Below are 13,751 nucleotides of genomic sequence, written 5' to 3'. Positions count from 1 at the left end.
TGAGGTTTATTTCAATTTATTGTGACATGTTGTAGATATTGGCTGTAATCCTGGCTGACAACTATTACAGCTTGAGACACAGGGTAGCTTGTGCTTGAAATACTTACTTAAAATAAATAGGTCACATGGTATGAACACATTTCACACTGGCTGCCTTAGACAAATAAGCACATTAGTACATAATATGGTGTTTGCTGGGATTTAGCTGAAATCGTGTCTGTTCCTCTTGGATAACTCCGGCTAGTCACCAGCAAAGTATTATGTGTTCTGAAAGACCACAAATTGTAACAAAAAAAAGCATCATTTACATCTAAATAACATGTCAGGTTGCGAGAGTAAAGCCTGGTTTGCAATATTGAGCAGTAAAGCAGCACATTATATGGATCTTCTTATTGAAATTGTCACGTTACTAATATGTCCAGTAGATTTTGTAAAATAGCTAAAATAAGCGTAAAATAAGCGTGCAGCATACAAGCAAGCTACCACAAATGTAAAAACAATAAATTGTATATCCAAAATGTGGAGTATTTCTCAGAAGATAAATCTAAACAATTGTAACAACAGTGTCCCACTACAAAAACGAATGGCAAGCATGTCACATATTCCGTGATCAACAGGTATGTGCTGATATTGAAAGTCATTGTTCAGGCATAACTGTTGATTGTCAGGCCCTGATTTATTAAAGTTCTCCAAGGCTGGACAGAATACACTTTCATCCGTGAAGCTGGGAGATCCAGCAAACCTGGAATGGATCTGGGATGTATGCTAACTTCAATTCTGGAGAAAATTAGAGACATAGTAGACATCAAGCTTATTTAGGTACTTTACTCATTTGATGATAAGATCTAACTGCTTTTACAATAAAGCCCTAACCCAGAGATACTAGGATGGACCATTTTTGTATAGAGGAACTGTATAGGTGCTAAGCAGAGGAAGCATTGTGTCATATTTCAAAATTACATTTGTGTTAGTCACAGCTAGCACTGTACAAATCAGCTTTGATCAGATTTCAATGTAATCTACTTGTTTTATATAAATGTCAACCATTTAGAAAAAAAAATCGATCATACCTCCACACAATCCATGTACAATCAGTTTTTTAGTATCTATTCTTTGTAACCTATGCAAATTGATTACTGTATTCTAATTCAGTTACCCTCTCAATTAATAAAGATAACCATTTGTGCCCATGCTTAAATATTAGATTGAACACAAAATGACCCAGAGGTCTCAAAAACCATCAGATCAATGGAAAATGTTCAATCTGAACAATCAAGGTTTCTTGGTATTCTATTCTCACTGTAAATTGATTCATGTAGTAGGAATTTTTTTAATGGTTGATTGTATGATTATTTGGACTGCTTAATTAAAATAAATTACTCATATTCTTCCATATGCTGCCTATCACTAGGGCTATATGTTTGAACCACTTTGCTATTAAGAGGTACTGATTTGTTTGCAGTCAGTTGATTTACTGCATATTGAAATAACTTACCTGATTTACAAATGCGGTATATATTGTGCACCTATTAAGAGTGAAGAAAGGTTCACCCTTTTTACCAATACTTTGTTAAGTAAAATGCTTCTGCTGTAAATTAAGATAACTGTGTCTTAATGAGATGATTGTCAACAAGTATTTAGACAGATTTAATCACCTTTGTAGCACAAAGCTTAAACCTCCATGCCTGGAAAATGTCCTTCGCCCTCTACGACATTTGTAAAAGTACACCTACTTCTTATTGAGGTTCTCCACGGAAAGAAAACTCTTTTCACCTATGAGATAGACTGTTCTTTTATATCACACTTTAGGGAATAACTGTTTTCTAGAGCCTAAGATTATATTTTTCCTTTATCAACAAACCACCTTCTTTCACCACCTACCTTACAAAACATGACCAGGGTGGCAAAATGTATTAGTAAGCAAGATTAATTTAGGGTTTGAGACCTGTGGATGGCAGAAATGCTGATTTTGAGATTATGGATGTACTTTATATGTTTGTTTGTTTTTTTTCCAGAGTTCATTCCTTTTTCCTGGTGTATACGTTAATGCTACTCAAGCTATACCTTTTTTGCTTCAGAACAAAGGGGCAGCACGTACAAAGGTAGAATTTGATCTTTCCCGGTATGAGGATTTCTCATTGTCCTTCAAGGATGAATCAGGTATTTGTCTATGTAAAAATATAAGCCTTATATTCTTTTCACAGTAGTCTCTATGATATTTTTTCCACTCCCTGTCTCAATAAAGAACATTTTTTATGTAAGATATCTAACAATAGCTATTATTTTGGATAGAAATGTTGTTACAATGCCTTGCTATTTCACTTTTTTTTTGTTTTAGCTGTTGAGATTGATCCACTGTACCCCCGTCTTTATACTGTGGATTTAGAAGAGAAAGAGACCCTGGAATGTGTTCTCCATTTTCATCCTAAAGAGGTATGTTTTGAAATGTGATGTGAATGGAGACAGCGATCAAAAATGGCAGCACTTATCTCCATAACACAACTAGGTGTTCTTTAGTCCAGGAGCGGAAAGCATAGACAGAGGCAACATAGTCAGCTTACTAGGCGTTCCACTGGATTGATTGCTAAGTATGTTTTTTTTCTTATATGCCAAATCATATATTTTACAGCAGGAGTAAAATTCTCCTTAAATAAATTGGGATCAGGCAGTCTTTATTGCAGAAAGGTAAAGGCGATGTCATGTCTGCAAATAAAAAAACCTTAATCTGGCAAAAAAACACCTAACTGTGCATGCACAGCTTAGTATAGGGTTCCAGGGTAATCAGCTCACCCTGGCTTCCACAGCAGCTGTCAGGTTGTCCCTTTAGAACTCCGAGAAGAAGACTGGGTAAGAACGGCGGCACCTCCAACGGAGGTCGAGTGCAATTAAAAAAATGTAATCAGGCAGGTAAGGTTATTTATATTGCAGAAGGGACATTGCCTGTCCCTCCCACAACAAAAGACCTGCCTGGTCAAACACAGGCCTGTTCATGTATACCTGTATTTGCCCTCCTAAATTGTTGGCTTCAAAACAGTCTATGGGAATACTCCAACATCCATTGGAAGAAAATGCCAGTTGGTGCGTACTTTACCTTATGTTTGTTTCACTAAAATTGAGACACAGAAGTGAGGTTTTATTTCTCAGTACTTCATCTGCTCTTCTGCTTTGTTCTGTAGTGTTGATGATAGGCTAGTATCAGTAGTGTCTGGTCACATTCCATGACTTTACATGAATACCCAACAATGCTCCAGAACTATTGATGCCTTTTTGCACATGTACAGATTAGTACACATGCACACATACATGTTAATTGTGACTTTGCTAAGCATTATATTGCTGTTTTGCAATGTGTTTAGCTTATCATGAAAAGATACTCCTATTGCTTTCTGCATCCAGAATTTCTGATATGAGTCCAGCTTTTAATAAACCAAATTGTGATATCTGAACAGTAATTTGAAGAAAGCATTTGTTAATTAGAATAAATCCATTACTTGTCGACCTAACGGGATATGTATAAAATAAAATATTTTTTTTCCATTGATCCCCGTTAGACAAGCGTTTAATGAGTCAAAAAGAGCTAATTTATTTTTTTTTATTTGAGTTTTGCTCAGTCAAAAAAAAATCACCTTTCTATTTACTGCCTGAGGGTCATATAACACATTGTTCCATTAGTGATTACTGCTTACTGCTCAGTAAAAAAAAACTGGGATTTCTGCCTTCCACAAGCAATTACAAACCTGTTTTCAAAATATGTCTAATGTGCGTCTAATTAGTTTATGTATCATGCAAATTAGTTTGTGAAAAGTAAAGAGTTGAGGCCTACAGCGGCAATTTGTGTCAATTATTGCAGATCTTGTGTGTTATATTGCAGAGCAAGTCATGCATTATGTAACAGAAGTCAGCTTGCTAACATCTGATGTGTCAATACACAATAACTGTATAGTGGAAGGAACCTGTCTGTATAACCTATGTAACTGTGCTGACTTGAAAAACATAATAGTCTATTTTCCACTTTCACTTACAAAGACACTATTATGGTTGTGATGATTTGAACAGTATTGAGACCGAAATGAAGAAACTTTGGTTTTACTGAATGTTGATGTAAAGTCTATTAAGGGTCCATTACAGAGAAAAATGTTTTATTCTGGTAAGTGTATAACCCCTCCCCCCCAAAAACAAGCTCTCATTTGGTCTGCTAAATATACATATATATCTAGAGTTTGTATACACTTTAAATTCCAGCAAATCTATAATGGATCTGGTCCAGGATTAAAACATTTGCCAACTATTAGCACATTTTTTTTCTGAAATCAATTCCATCTAATATATGCACGATTAGTTAAATCTTATAGCAATAAGACATTAAAAATAATACACAACCAAGTCCAAGGAATGCCTTTATAGCATTGTTCGGATGGACCCTTTTGAGTGACATGAAGCTGTCATCTTTGTATATATTATATAGATTTGTGTATCATTTCAAAGTCCTACTGATATGGTAGATCATTCTTAGTTGCAACATTTTTCTTGACGCGATTTGCAGTTCATGCAGGTATTGAGTCATAGGGCCTGATTTATTAAAGCTTCCTGAGGCTGGAGGAGATACACTTTGCTGAGTGATCCAGCAATCCTAGAATGGATCTGGTCAAGGATTTAAAACATTTGCTAGCAAATAACAAATGATTGAAGAAATCCAATAAAAGGTTTGCTAGATCACTTCTCAGGTGGATGGATCAATGACCTTTAAAAGATATAAAGTGTAACTGACATGCACAATCTACTGAAGTAATTTTAAAGAATAGCTCACATGGGGTTACCAAATATTGCTAATGACAAATGCTTTATTTAATACAACCCCAGCAATATAAACATTTTTATATTTATGGCATCAACATGAAAAGCCATGAAAAGCACACAAAGTGCTTCATTACTATATATCAGTTACTCCATACTGTTCTCTCATTACTGTGATATGCTGTGAAGTGTCTATGCTGATACTTCCTGTGGCCCTACCATGCTGCTTCTGAGCTATCATTTTGTGCTCTCTGGAGACATGCCTGGTGCATCCATGGTGTTACAACTCTTGTATAAAAACAGAAATAAAAGGCGATCAGCGGGGAAGTATCTTATGTTCAAAGGGCCTACTTATGAGGCGCAACTGGTTTCTTCTAAAACATTTTAAATATTTACGCACCAAATTGTCATTCTTTTCATGCAGATACAATACACTGTGTTTCACACAGAACTGCAGTCATTATAAATTAACTATAATGAACCATGGGAGCCATATCAACTCAGGGTGTAATGAATACAGTTATTAAATGTTATTGTCTCATTAGTATTTATAAGTAGCATTTTAACCTGCAGATGTCCTGCTACTGTATTTTTTATTATCATTGCATTAAAAAATCAGCATAAGGTCCAATGTTAAGCTTTAAATAAGATGTAGGTCTAGAATAATTAAAGCTAACGCTTGTTCATTAGCTGTAGTTAATTATTATAAAGATGCATTATCAACAGTTTGATTTTAGTAATTCAGTTGTTTGCTTGCAAAACTATTCTGTAAGTTGGTACAATAAACATGGATAAAAAATTGAGATGATGCCTGCATTTTAAAAGGTCACAAGTCTCCCAACACACTTTGGTACTTTTTTAAGTGCCTTTCACCCTTGCTAATATGAAAGGCTTTTTGCACATAGTAAGGTTCTTTGGGATGGTAATATACTTTGTGCATAGAATAGATTCAAGCACATATAAAGATTACTGAAAATTGAGAAGAGAAGAAAATTTTCATGTATATTTGAAGTAGATCCTTAAGCCGGGACATTGTTGAAACAATCAATTTACTGGCTGTAATAGTGGTCATTAGTGATGATAAAATCAGTAGAAAACTTCTAGGTGTTGAATCACTTGTAGGCCTGTTTATAATTAATAGTGGATATCGATATCTGCTTTCTCTGTTGGTCAAATGGGTTTTTTATGGACTTAGGTCCTGTTTTTTTTTTATTTCGTTAATTCTTTGTGAATAGTGCTAGTTTTAGGTACGCAAATCAAAGTGAAGTATACAGTACTTTACAAATATACTACTAACTATATTCTTCCCCTTATTCAGAAAAATGAATAATGAATACCAATATTCTCTTTAGATCAGGCAAATATGAATTCATATATGCAAGTAAATAAAAAAAATCCTCAACTGCTATTACCTCAATTTTATCACATTTTTTCAATCAGGGTTAGACCTATTTTACCATATGATCTAGTTCTATGATTAGAAATCTTACTACTGCACAGTATGTTTAAGGAGGAATTTTGAGACACATTTGCTGTAAAACTCTTCCGTACTGCAGGGTAAGTTCATTGGTATTAGGGCTGTTAATGTAGCTACTGATAAATTCCTTCCTGACATCTGTATAGAGATGGAAATGTTTCAGTAGTGCACAGATTGATGGCAAGCAATGCCATGAGTACAGTTAGTGATAACTATAGAAGGAATGGCGCCATAGTCAAAATTTACAACAGAGCTTCACATTTCAATAAAGTTTTACACAGAGTGCTATGTTGTAAAGACAAACCAATGCTATAGTACCAGTGGGTGACAAGGAGAATGATTAAAAGCTGACTGAAAAAAGAGTGATGTAACATCACCAGGTCAATTCCAAGTTTTCAGAAAGATGCCTGCAAACAGAATAATGCCATGTTATTGAATGGACAGATTGCAGTAACTACAGAGCATTTTTTATACTTGCAGTTGATTTTTAAGTATTATTTGCAAGTAGAAAATATTTTTTTCATTAGGAAGTGGCTCTACATAGGCCCTTGTCAAAGATTCTCATGCTTGCTTATTTTTCCTGCTTCCAAAGCATCACCTTTAAGAACTGACAATTAGGTTGCTGCCTATTATATTATACCTCAGTGTAATCTGCTAATCAATGGGATTCACTTCAACCATCATTGTTTTTAATGTTTTGGCAAATCAATATATATAATATTGATTCAAACTGTTCTTGATATCTGCATTGTGCAGTTGAATCATTGCTCAGAAAAACTGAAACTCACTTTCTTATCATATACTAAGTTTGATTGGGACTAGAGTTAAAACTGAACTAAACACCTGAATTATGCAAGGGAAGCCAGATATTGCTGCTTGCACATGAATTGAGAAGGAATATGCTGACAGGAGGAGAAAGCAGAATAAACTACTGCTACTCCTTTACTCTCCAATCACAGGCTGGGGTCAGGGAAGCAACCTATCTTCATTGGTTAACTGCAGCAGAGAAAGGGCAGGTCAAACCGGCTCTTCTGTTGCAAGGCTCTGTAAATCCTAATCTCATGAATATAGTCAAATCCTTTGGTGGTATTTACACCGTTTATTCATCTGTAATGAAATATCTGGGCTGTGTATTGAAAAGAAAAAAAAGTAAGTGTTTTGGAACCCCCATTTCTTTGCATTGACAGGACATTAAAAATGAATAGGTTGTCTTAAAACAACACACATTAACTCACTGCAACAGTGTTAATTCAGGCTAAAGGTGTTTACCATTCCATGTGTATTTTTATTTTATGATACATTATGGAATTTGCAATAGAAGACAATAAACTTAGAGCAGAATAGGAGTACAATGCCATGGTAAGGTGGTAAGATCATACTTTTGCAGTAAGCAAGTGTATAATTCTCTTCAAGGCATACATTTTTTTTATAGTTATAAATTTGTTTGGGTATGATGTATGCCCATTTGCATATTATTGGTTATAGTGAGTTTATGCACCACAGGATTTCTTTAATTTGATAGCTTGGCTCAGATAACTTATTATAAGTATTGATTATTCAACCCAGCAGCTTCCATTCATATGCAAAACATCAGTGCTGAATGAACTGGCTATTTAATCAAGTCTTATTTCATTAGTGTTACCCTTTTACATTTCATCTTTTCATTTCTTATTACATTGACTTTTTTTTTAATTGATGACTTTGGCTTTGTAAATGTAACAGACGACATCACTATGGATTTTTATCCTGCAGGTGGCAGCGTATGACTTCCAGCTTCCCATAAACATAAACTTCACTGGTGGAGTAAGTGATGCTGACAGCTCCACTCCTGTCACTCCAACCCATTCCGAAAAGCATATTGTTGTTCCCAGGCCTCAAATGGTGGATGTCATCACTCCAGCATGTAAAGTGAATGCTACTGGTATGTCAATAAAATTGCCTTTATTGTTTTCATGGGCTTAAAATGTCTACTTTCAATCAGAAACATGACACTTGAAATTTTGATCTTCATATATTGGATGTTGTGACTCTGTGACATGTCACCTTTCGTGTTCAAGCTTTTTTGTCTTACAAACAATAACTTACAAATTGTATGCTCCTCTCCTGCTAAGCTTACAAAGTACAGTATATCATATTGAACTCCTTCTGATCTTGTAATACATTAAGAGCTTTCAAATCATTAACATTTCAGTGGCGTAACACACAGGGGTTAACCTGTTGTGTTGTATCAGAAGAAATAATGTATTCGGTGCATTTATTTTGCTGTGCTGTACAATAGATTTTAGCATCCACTGACATTGCCCTGCAAGAACTAACAGGCATTCCGTAACCATATCAAGATAATTATGCCTTTTCTACAATTATCAGACCGCTCTAAATAAAGAAGAGCAAAATAACTGAAAATAAGGAGTTTCTTGATATTTTTTTATGATTCACAAAAAACAGACATTGCATTCATTGATATAAGCAAAATATTAAAGCTAAACTCTTGGCACACATAACTATAATTAAAAAAATCCCAAAAAAGCCACGTGTGTATCAAATGCTATACAAATACACCATCACTATTCTGTAGGGAGCAAAATCATGGGAGGAACCCAGCAGGTACCTTCTTAGGTTACCTGCAGAAAAATACTGGAGGGACAGATACAAGACAAGTCACCTTGCAAAAGAAGGGAAAGTATTTATAAAAGAAAGCTCCTGCTCAGGGTTTTACACTGGACTGCTGCACAGATTTGTAAGAAATACACAAAAGTAGTGACATACATACTTAGAGGCCAGATTACATTTTTTGTTCTCAGATCTTTCTAACTCATGTTAAAATTGTAAAGTTTTACATGTAAAAGCATTATATACGGTGTTAGAGCTGCAGAGTACATTCTGTCATTTCAGAATATGTTTTTTTGAATAAATTGATGTAACTTGGTGTTTGCCCTGACACCTGAATGTGAATCTGTGTGTTTTTTACATATGAGTCTTTTTTACAGTGTTACAGACATTGCTCCAGTTCTCCAGTACAAGGATTTTATTTGAATTGCCATCTGAAGTGTTTAATTTGGGCATTGCAGATGACTCTCTGTCCTCACAGGTAAGACTCTCATGCACAATATTTGAAGATAAGTAGGTTTGGAGCTTAGAGTTATTATAATTCAAAAAATAGGATGAATTAATAAGAGGTCCCTAAAGCTATATTAGGCTTTATTCATATGGTAATCACAAGATTTGGATATATTAGCCTATATGCAATGGGAGACAAATACCTGAGGTTTTCCATGCCAACGACAATGAATATTTTAGCTCTTTCCCTAACCTTTTAATGGTTACTTTTTGCAGACAGTCTGCTGTTAAAACAAAAAATGTATACATACACAGTTTTGTAGCAGGATAAAAAAAGCATAACTATGGGCTTAATTTTGATTCTTTAACACTAAATATATATTTTAAAGTATGCTTGTATTTTGCTAGAATGTCTACAAATATTTGAATATATGAATGTGACAGGTAATAAAAAATTAACATTGTACCTTTAGTTGATTATTTACAAAACATACATAATTAGCAAACATATACAGGTAGTCCTCGAGTTCAGGACATCCGACATAAGGACACCTTCTAGATACGAATGGGGCTCCCCAGCTCGTTGTGTGCACAAGGGAGGCTTGGAGGGGGGCAGGGGGCAGTTTCAATGACTTGCGGAAGAAATCTTTTGCTAAACACACCTGAGATTGTGGGTGATCTTAGGGGGTTGAGCTCTTTCTGCAGCCTCTTGTAACTCTTTAATGACCAAGACAAAATCTGCAGTTGTTTCTTTTTGCATATCAAAACACAGCTTGCTCCAGAAGTTATTGAATGTCTAGGCTCCATAAAAATTTTTTTGCTTTGTTTGTTATTAACTCACAGTGAGGATTTTATACAGTAACTGACACCACTCTGCCTAATAATATGTTGAGACAAATTCATTCATTTATCCTAATTCATTTATTAAAATAATGTACAAAATTACATTACAAATTCAACTTAGGAACAAACCCACAGTCCCTATCTCGTATGTAACCCGGGGACAACCTGTACATCTAAAAAACTGTCCGAATATTAAGTACTGGTGTTCTGTTTTTGAACGTTACTAGCTATGTGCATCAAAAAAATCAAACTACCACTATAAAACAAAGACCAGATCATTTATTGTGATACATGCACAAATAACACAAAACATATACAATAACTTCTATAAACGTAGTGACACATACAATCATTAAAAGAAAAAATGAAGAAAGAAGCTGTTTTTTTTTGGCAATTGGGTAGTATTTTCAGTGAGTTATATTTAAATTCAGATACAACACAATTCATAATTCAGTAAATGAGTGAAACAAAGAAGTGATACGGTCTTCGCCAATCAAGATACGGTGGAGTGTAAGACCATCAGACTAGACATAAATAACCCTGATACTTATTAATAGGGATAAAGAGCGGTGGAAAAGCGGTAACGTGTCGTTTCTCAGCGCGTTTCGCCAAATGGGTTCCTCAGGGGAACTGAGTTCCTCAGAGTTGAGATTTTTCACACAGGGATTAGTCAGGTCAATGGAAGCTAAGAATTACAGTTCACAGGTTCTAACTTTGGTGAGAGAAAGAACAATTTAGATCTGCATATAGGGTAACAATAGCGGTCCCTCACTCTTGGCAATACCTTGAGTTTGAACCTACTGTTCAGTAATCACATCAAGCACGTGGAATATTTTGTCATGTTTGACAAAAGACCTTAGGGCATATATTTTCTGTAAATTTAAACGGTCTCTAAAAGCTTCTTCAAAACTGCCTAGTGCTTCATTCTTAAACATTGTTAAAGGCGGAAGTAAACAAACAAAAAAAACTCACTCACCTTATCTTCCACTGAACCCTTGATCCCTCCGGAGGTTTCCTGGATCGGGTCCCGGACTGTCCAGTTATCTGCCCTCGTCTTGAGGGAAGCATCAGTGCCACCATCTTTCTTGTTATCCGGCTTTTGCCCACTCATTGCGCATGTGAGATTGAGAATGTGCCGAAGGAGCAGCCAGGGGAGTCCTGGGATGTGTGACGTGGGTATCCCAGGAGGCTCTGCGCTTCCATTCCATTATAGCTATGGTGGCGTTAAACCACCCCCCCCCCCCCCCCCAAAGAAGAAGAAGGTCATTTTTACTTTACATAAAAGGGTTGTCTACTCTTTTATGTAAAGTGAAAATCCTGGTGATGTCCACTTTAAACATCATTAAACATCAGTTTTCTTCACCTATTGTATTTTCTCTTCAGCTCCTAGTTCATCTGGTGACAACCATAGTAGCAATTCGACCTTGCTGCTAAAGCTATTTTATTTGCAGCCTATATGCATTAACGTGCATGCTGGTATCATCCTAGAATGTACATAGCTTAAGCGGTAAATAGACATTGCTAGTGACATCCTTGCTTTGGGCAAGGGGAAATTGCTTGGGAAACCCAACTGTTTATATCTAAAGGTATATTAGACTATAGAGGGCAGATGCCCACATAATTACCCATCATCACCTGGTGGCCTGCTCGCGCAATATATAGGCTGTATATAGGTTTTCCTCAATTCCCCCTAAAACTGTTGCGTGTCTTGCTGTGCATTAGTTTACATGGATGGTTTTTCAGTGTTAATAGGTGGTGGTTACCAGATGGTTGACATCCTACTAACCACCGATTGACTTTTTCACTCTTACTCTATTATTAAAATTAATTAAAGCATTTATATTGATGGTTTTAATAGCCATCTGTCAGGTGTTTGTCAATCTCTGTGGTAGATCCCCACTGCTGGTAAACACCAGTCAGTCACACATGACAAACATGTACATGGTTGATGGCTGCTGAATACATGTGGTTAAAAATTGATTACCACACTGCTTCACAACTGTCCATCTGAACCAGTCCTAGCTTTAGCTTCAAGGAATAAAACAGATATTTTGATTTACATCCTTTTTTACTTGACTTACATTGCTCTGTCATTATCTGCTAACTGCTACCTTCAATCTTAGCAATACCAGCCTATATATTTCTCTGATATATTTTAACAGTTTTTTTATATTTACAATGGAATATAAAATGTTGGCAGAATATTCATTCATGGTAACTGAACCAATACACTATTTTCTAATACATCTGTCCTTAAATAACACCTTTAGGCACTTGAACTACGCAACGTTTCAAAGCAAAAGGTGATGTGGAGATTAAACCTCGATCACAATGTGGATTTGATTAAGAATGGAATTTTTAAGTTCAGCACACGGTTTGGTGTACTGGAACCAGGGGAAAGGACAAGAATAAATGTTAACTTTTGCCCAGGCAAGTATAGAGGAAAATATATTATTCATTTTCTAAAAAAAAAAATTTAATAAATTGCATATTAATGTTATGTCCTCTTATTATTATATCTACATTTGTTAACAGATGGACCAGGGATTTATGCTGCAGAAGTACCTGTGATTCTAAATGACAATCCAGACAGTATTTATACAGCTCTCCATTTGTTTGGAACCTCCAGCAAACCAAAACTAATGTTTGACCCACCACTTGTAATACTTACCCCAGTACCCTTGGACACAGAAGTTCAAGAAACTGTTGAAATCACACCAACAGATTATTACAGGTATACGAAACTAACATTATGTTTTTTATTGTATTTTAATATAAAATATATCTGTTTGTTGCAGGTCACTCAATATTGAAATGTGCTATACAGACAGTAAAAATTGTTTACAGATGTTGTTAAAGTGCAACCTTACACAAAATCAAAATGCATTAGTTTTTTTATAACAGTAAAGTATGGTTAGTAGAAGTTAATTTCCAGCATCCTCTTTTCCCCCCACCAGGAATGTATCTAAAGTTAGCCAGAAAGGAACATATTAATGTTAGGTTATGTTGACGTATTGTTCCTTTGTTACAAAAGCAGCCATTGTGTTGTCTGCTACTTAATAAACAAAGTAAAAATATTAGGCTGCTTTGAGACCTATATAATCATTTGTGTTGTTATTTGTTAAAAACTTCTTGTGTTAAAAAGGCAATTATAATATAAATGTGTTATATCTGTACTTTTATTATAAGGACAAATAAAATATATATGTTTAGCTTGGAAACTTCTTTTGTTTAGGAATTCTACATTAAAGGTGGAAATTCCAGAAGTACAACTCGATAAGGGTGAAACGGTAGACGTATTTTCAGTTTCCTTCCCCGGTGGACAAACTATTATCAATTCCAATGGCCTTAGTGAAAAACTTAGCTGCCGGATCTGCTTTAGATCTTCCAGTCCACTGCGTTGCTTGGTTGATCTAGTATTCACTGATGAAGAAAACAACAAGTAAGTTACTTTTATCTATCTTTTTGAAAAATAAACAACATTCAATGTATTTAATATTTGATAGAAGCAATGCCACTGAATTGATATAATAAATTGCAGTTATTAACGTCTCAGCATGTCTGGGTTTCCTGTTCCCTG

At 35.3% G+C, this 13,751-nt stretch overlaps 1 protein-coding gene across 1 annotated transcript in view; it reads left to right on the top strand.

The window, feature by feature from the left end:
• The window catches only part of CFAP47 (cilia and flagella associated protein 47), a gene marked incomplete in the record, with an annotated part of 209,882 nt that overhangs the window by 34,235 nt on the left and 161,896 nt on the right, over positions 1-13,751 (top strand). Inside the window, 7 exon segments of the mRNA XM_072404123.1 lie at positions 2,016-2,160; positions 2,339-2,433; positions 8,024-8,192; positions 9,259-9,359; positions 12,442-12,601; positions 12,707-12,905; positions 13,407-13,613. Of these exon segments, the coding sequence (XP_072260224.1) occupies positions 2,016-2,160; positions 2,339-2,433; positions 8,024-8,192; positions 9,259-9,359; positions 12,442-12,601; positions 12,707-12,905; positions 13,407-13,613 (1,076 nt within the window).

Source organism: Pyxicephalus adspersus, chromosome 1 (genome assembly GCF_032062135.1).
Source record: "Pyxicephalus adspersus chromosome 1, UCB_Pads_2.0, whole genome shotgun sequence".
In the NCBI taxonomy this organism is placed as follows: domain Eukaryota; kingdom Metazoa; phylum Chordata; class Amphibia; order Anura; family Pyxicephalidae; genus Pyxicephalus; species Pyxicephalus adspersus.
This window is presented reverse-complemented; position numbering and strand designations above follow the sequence as displayed.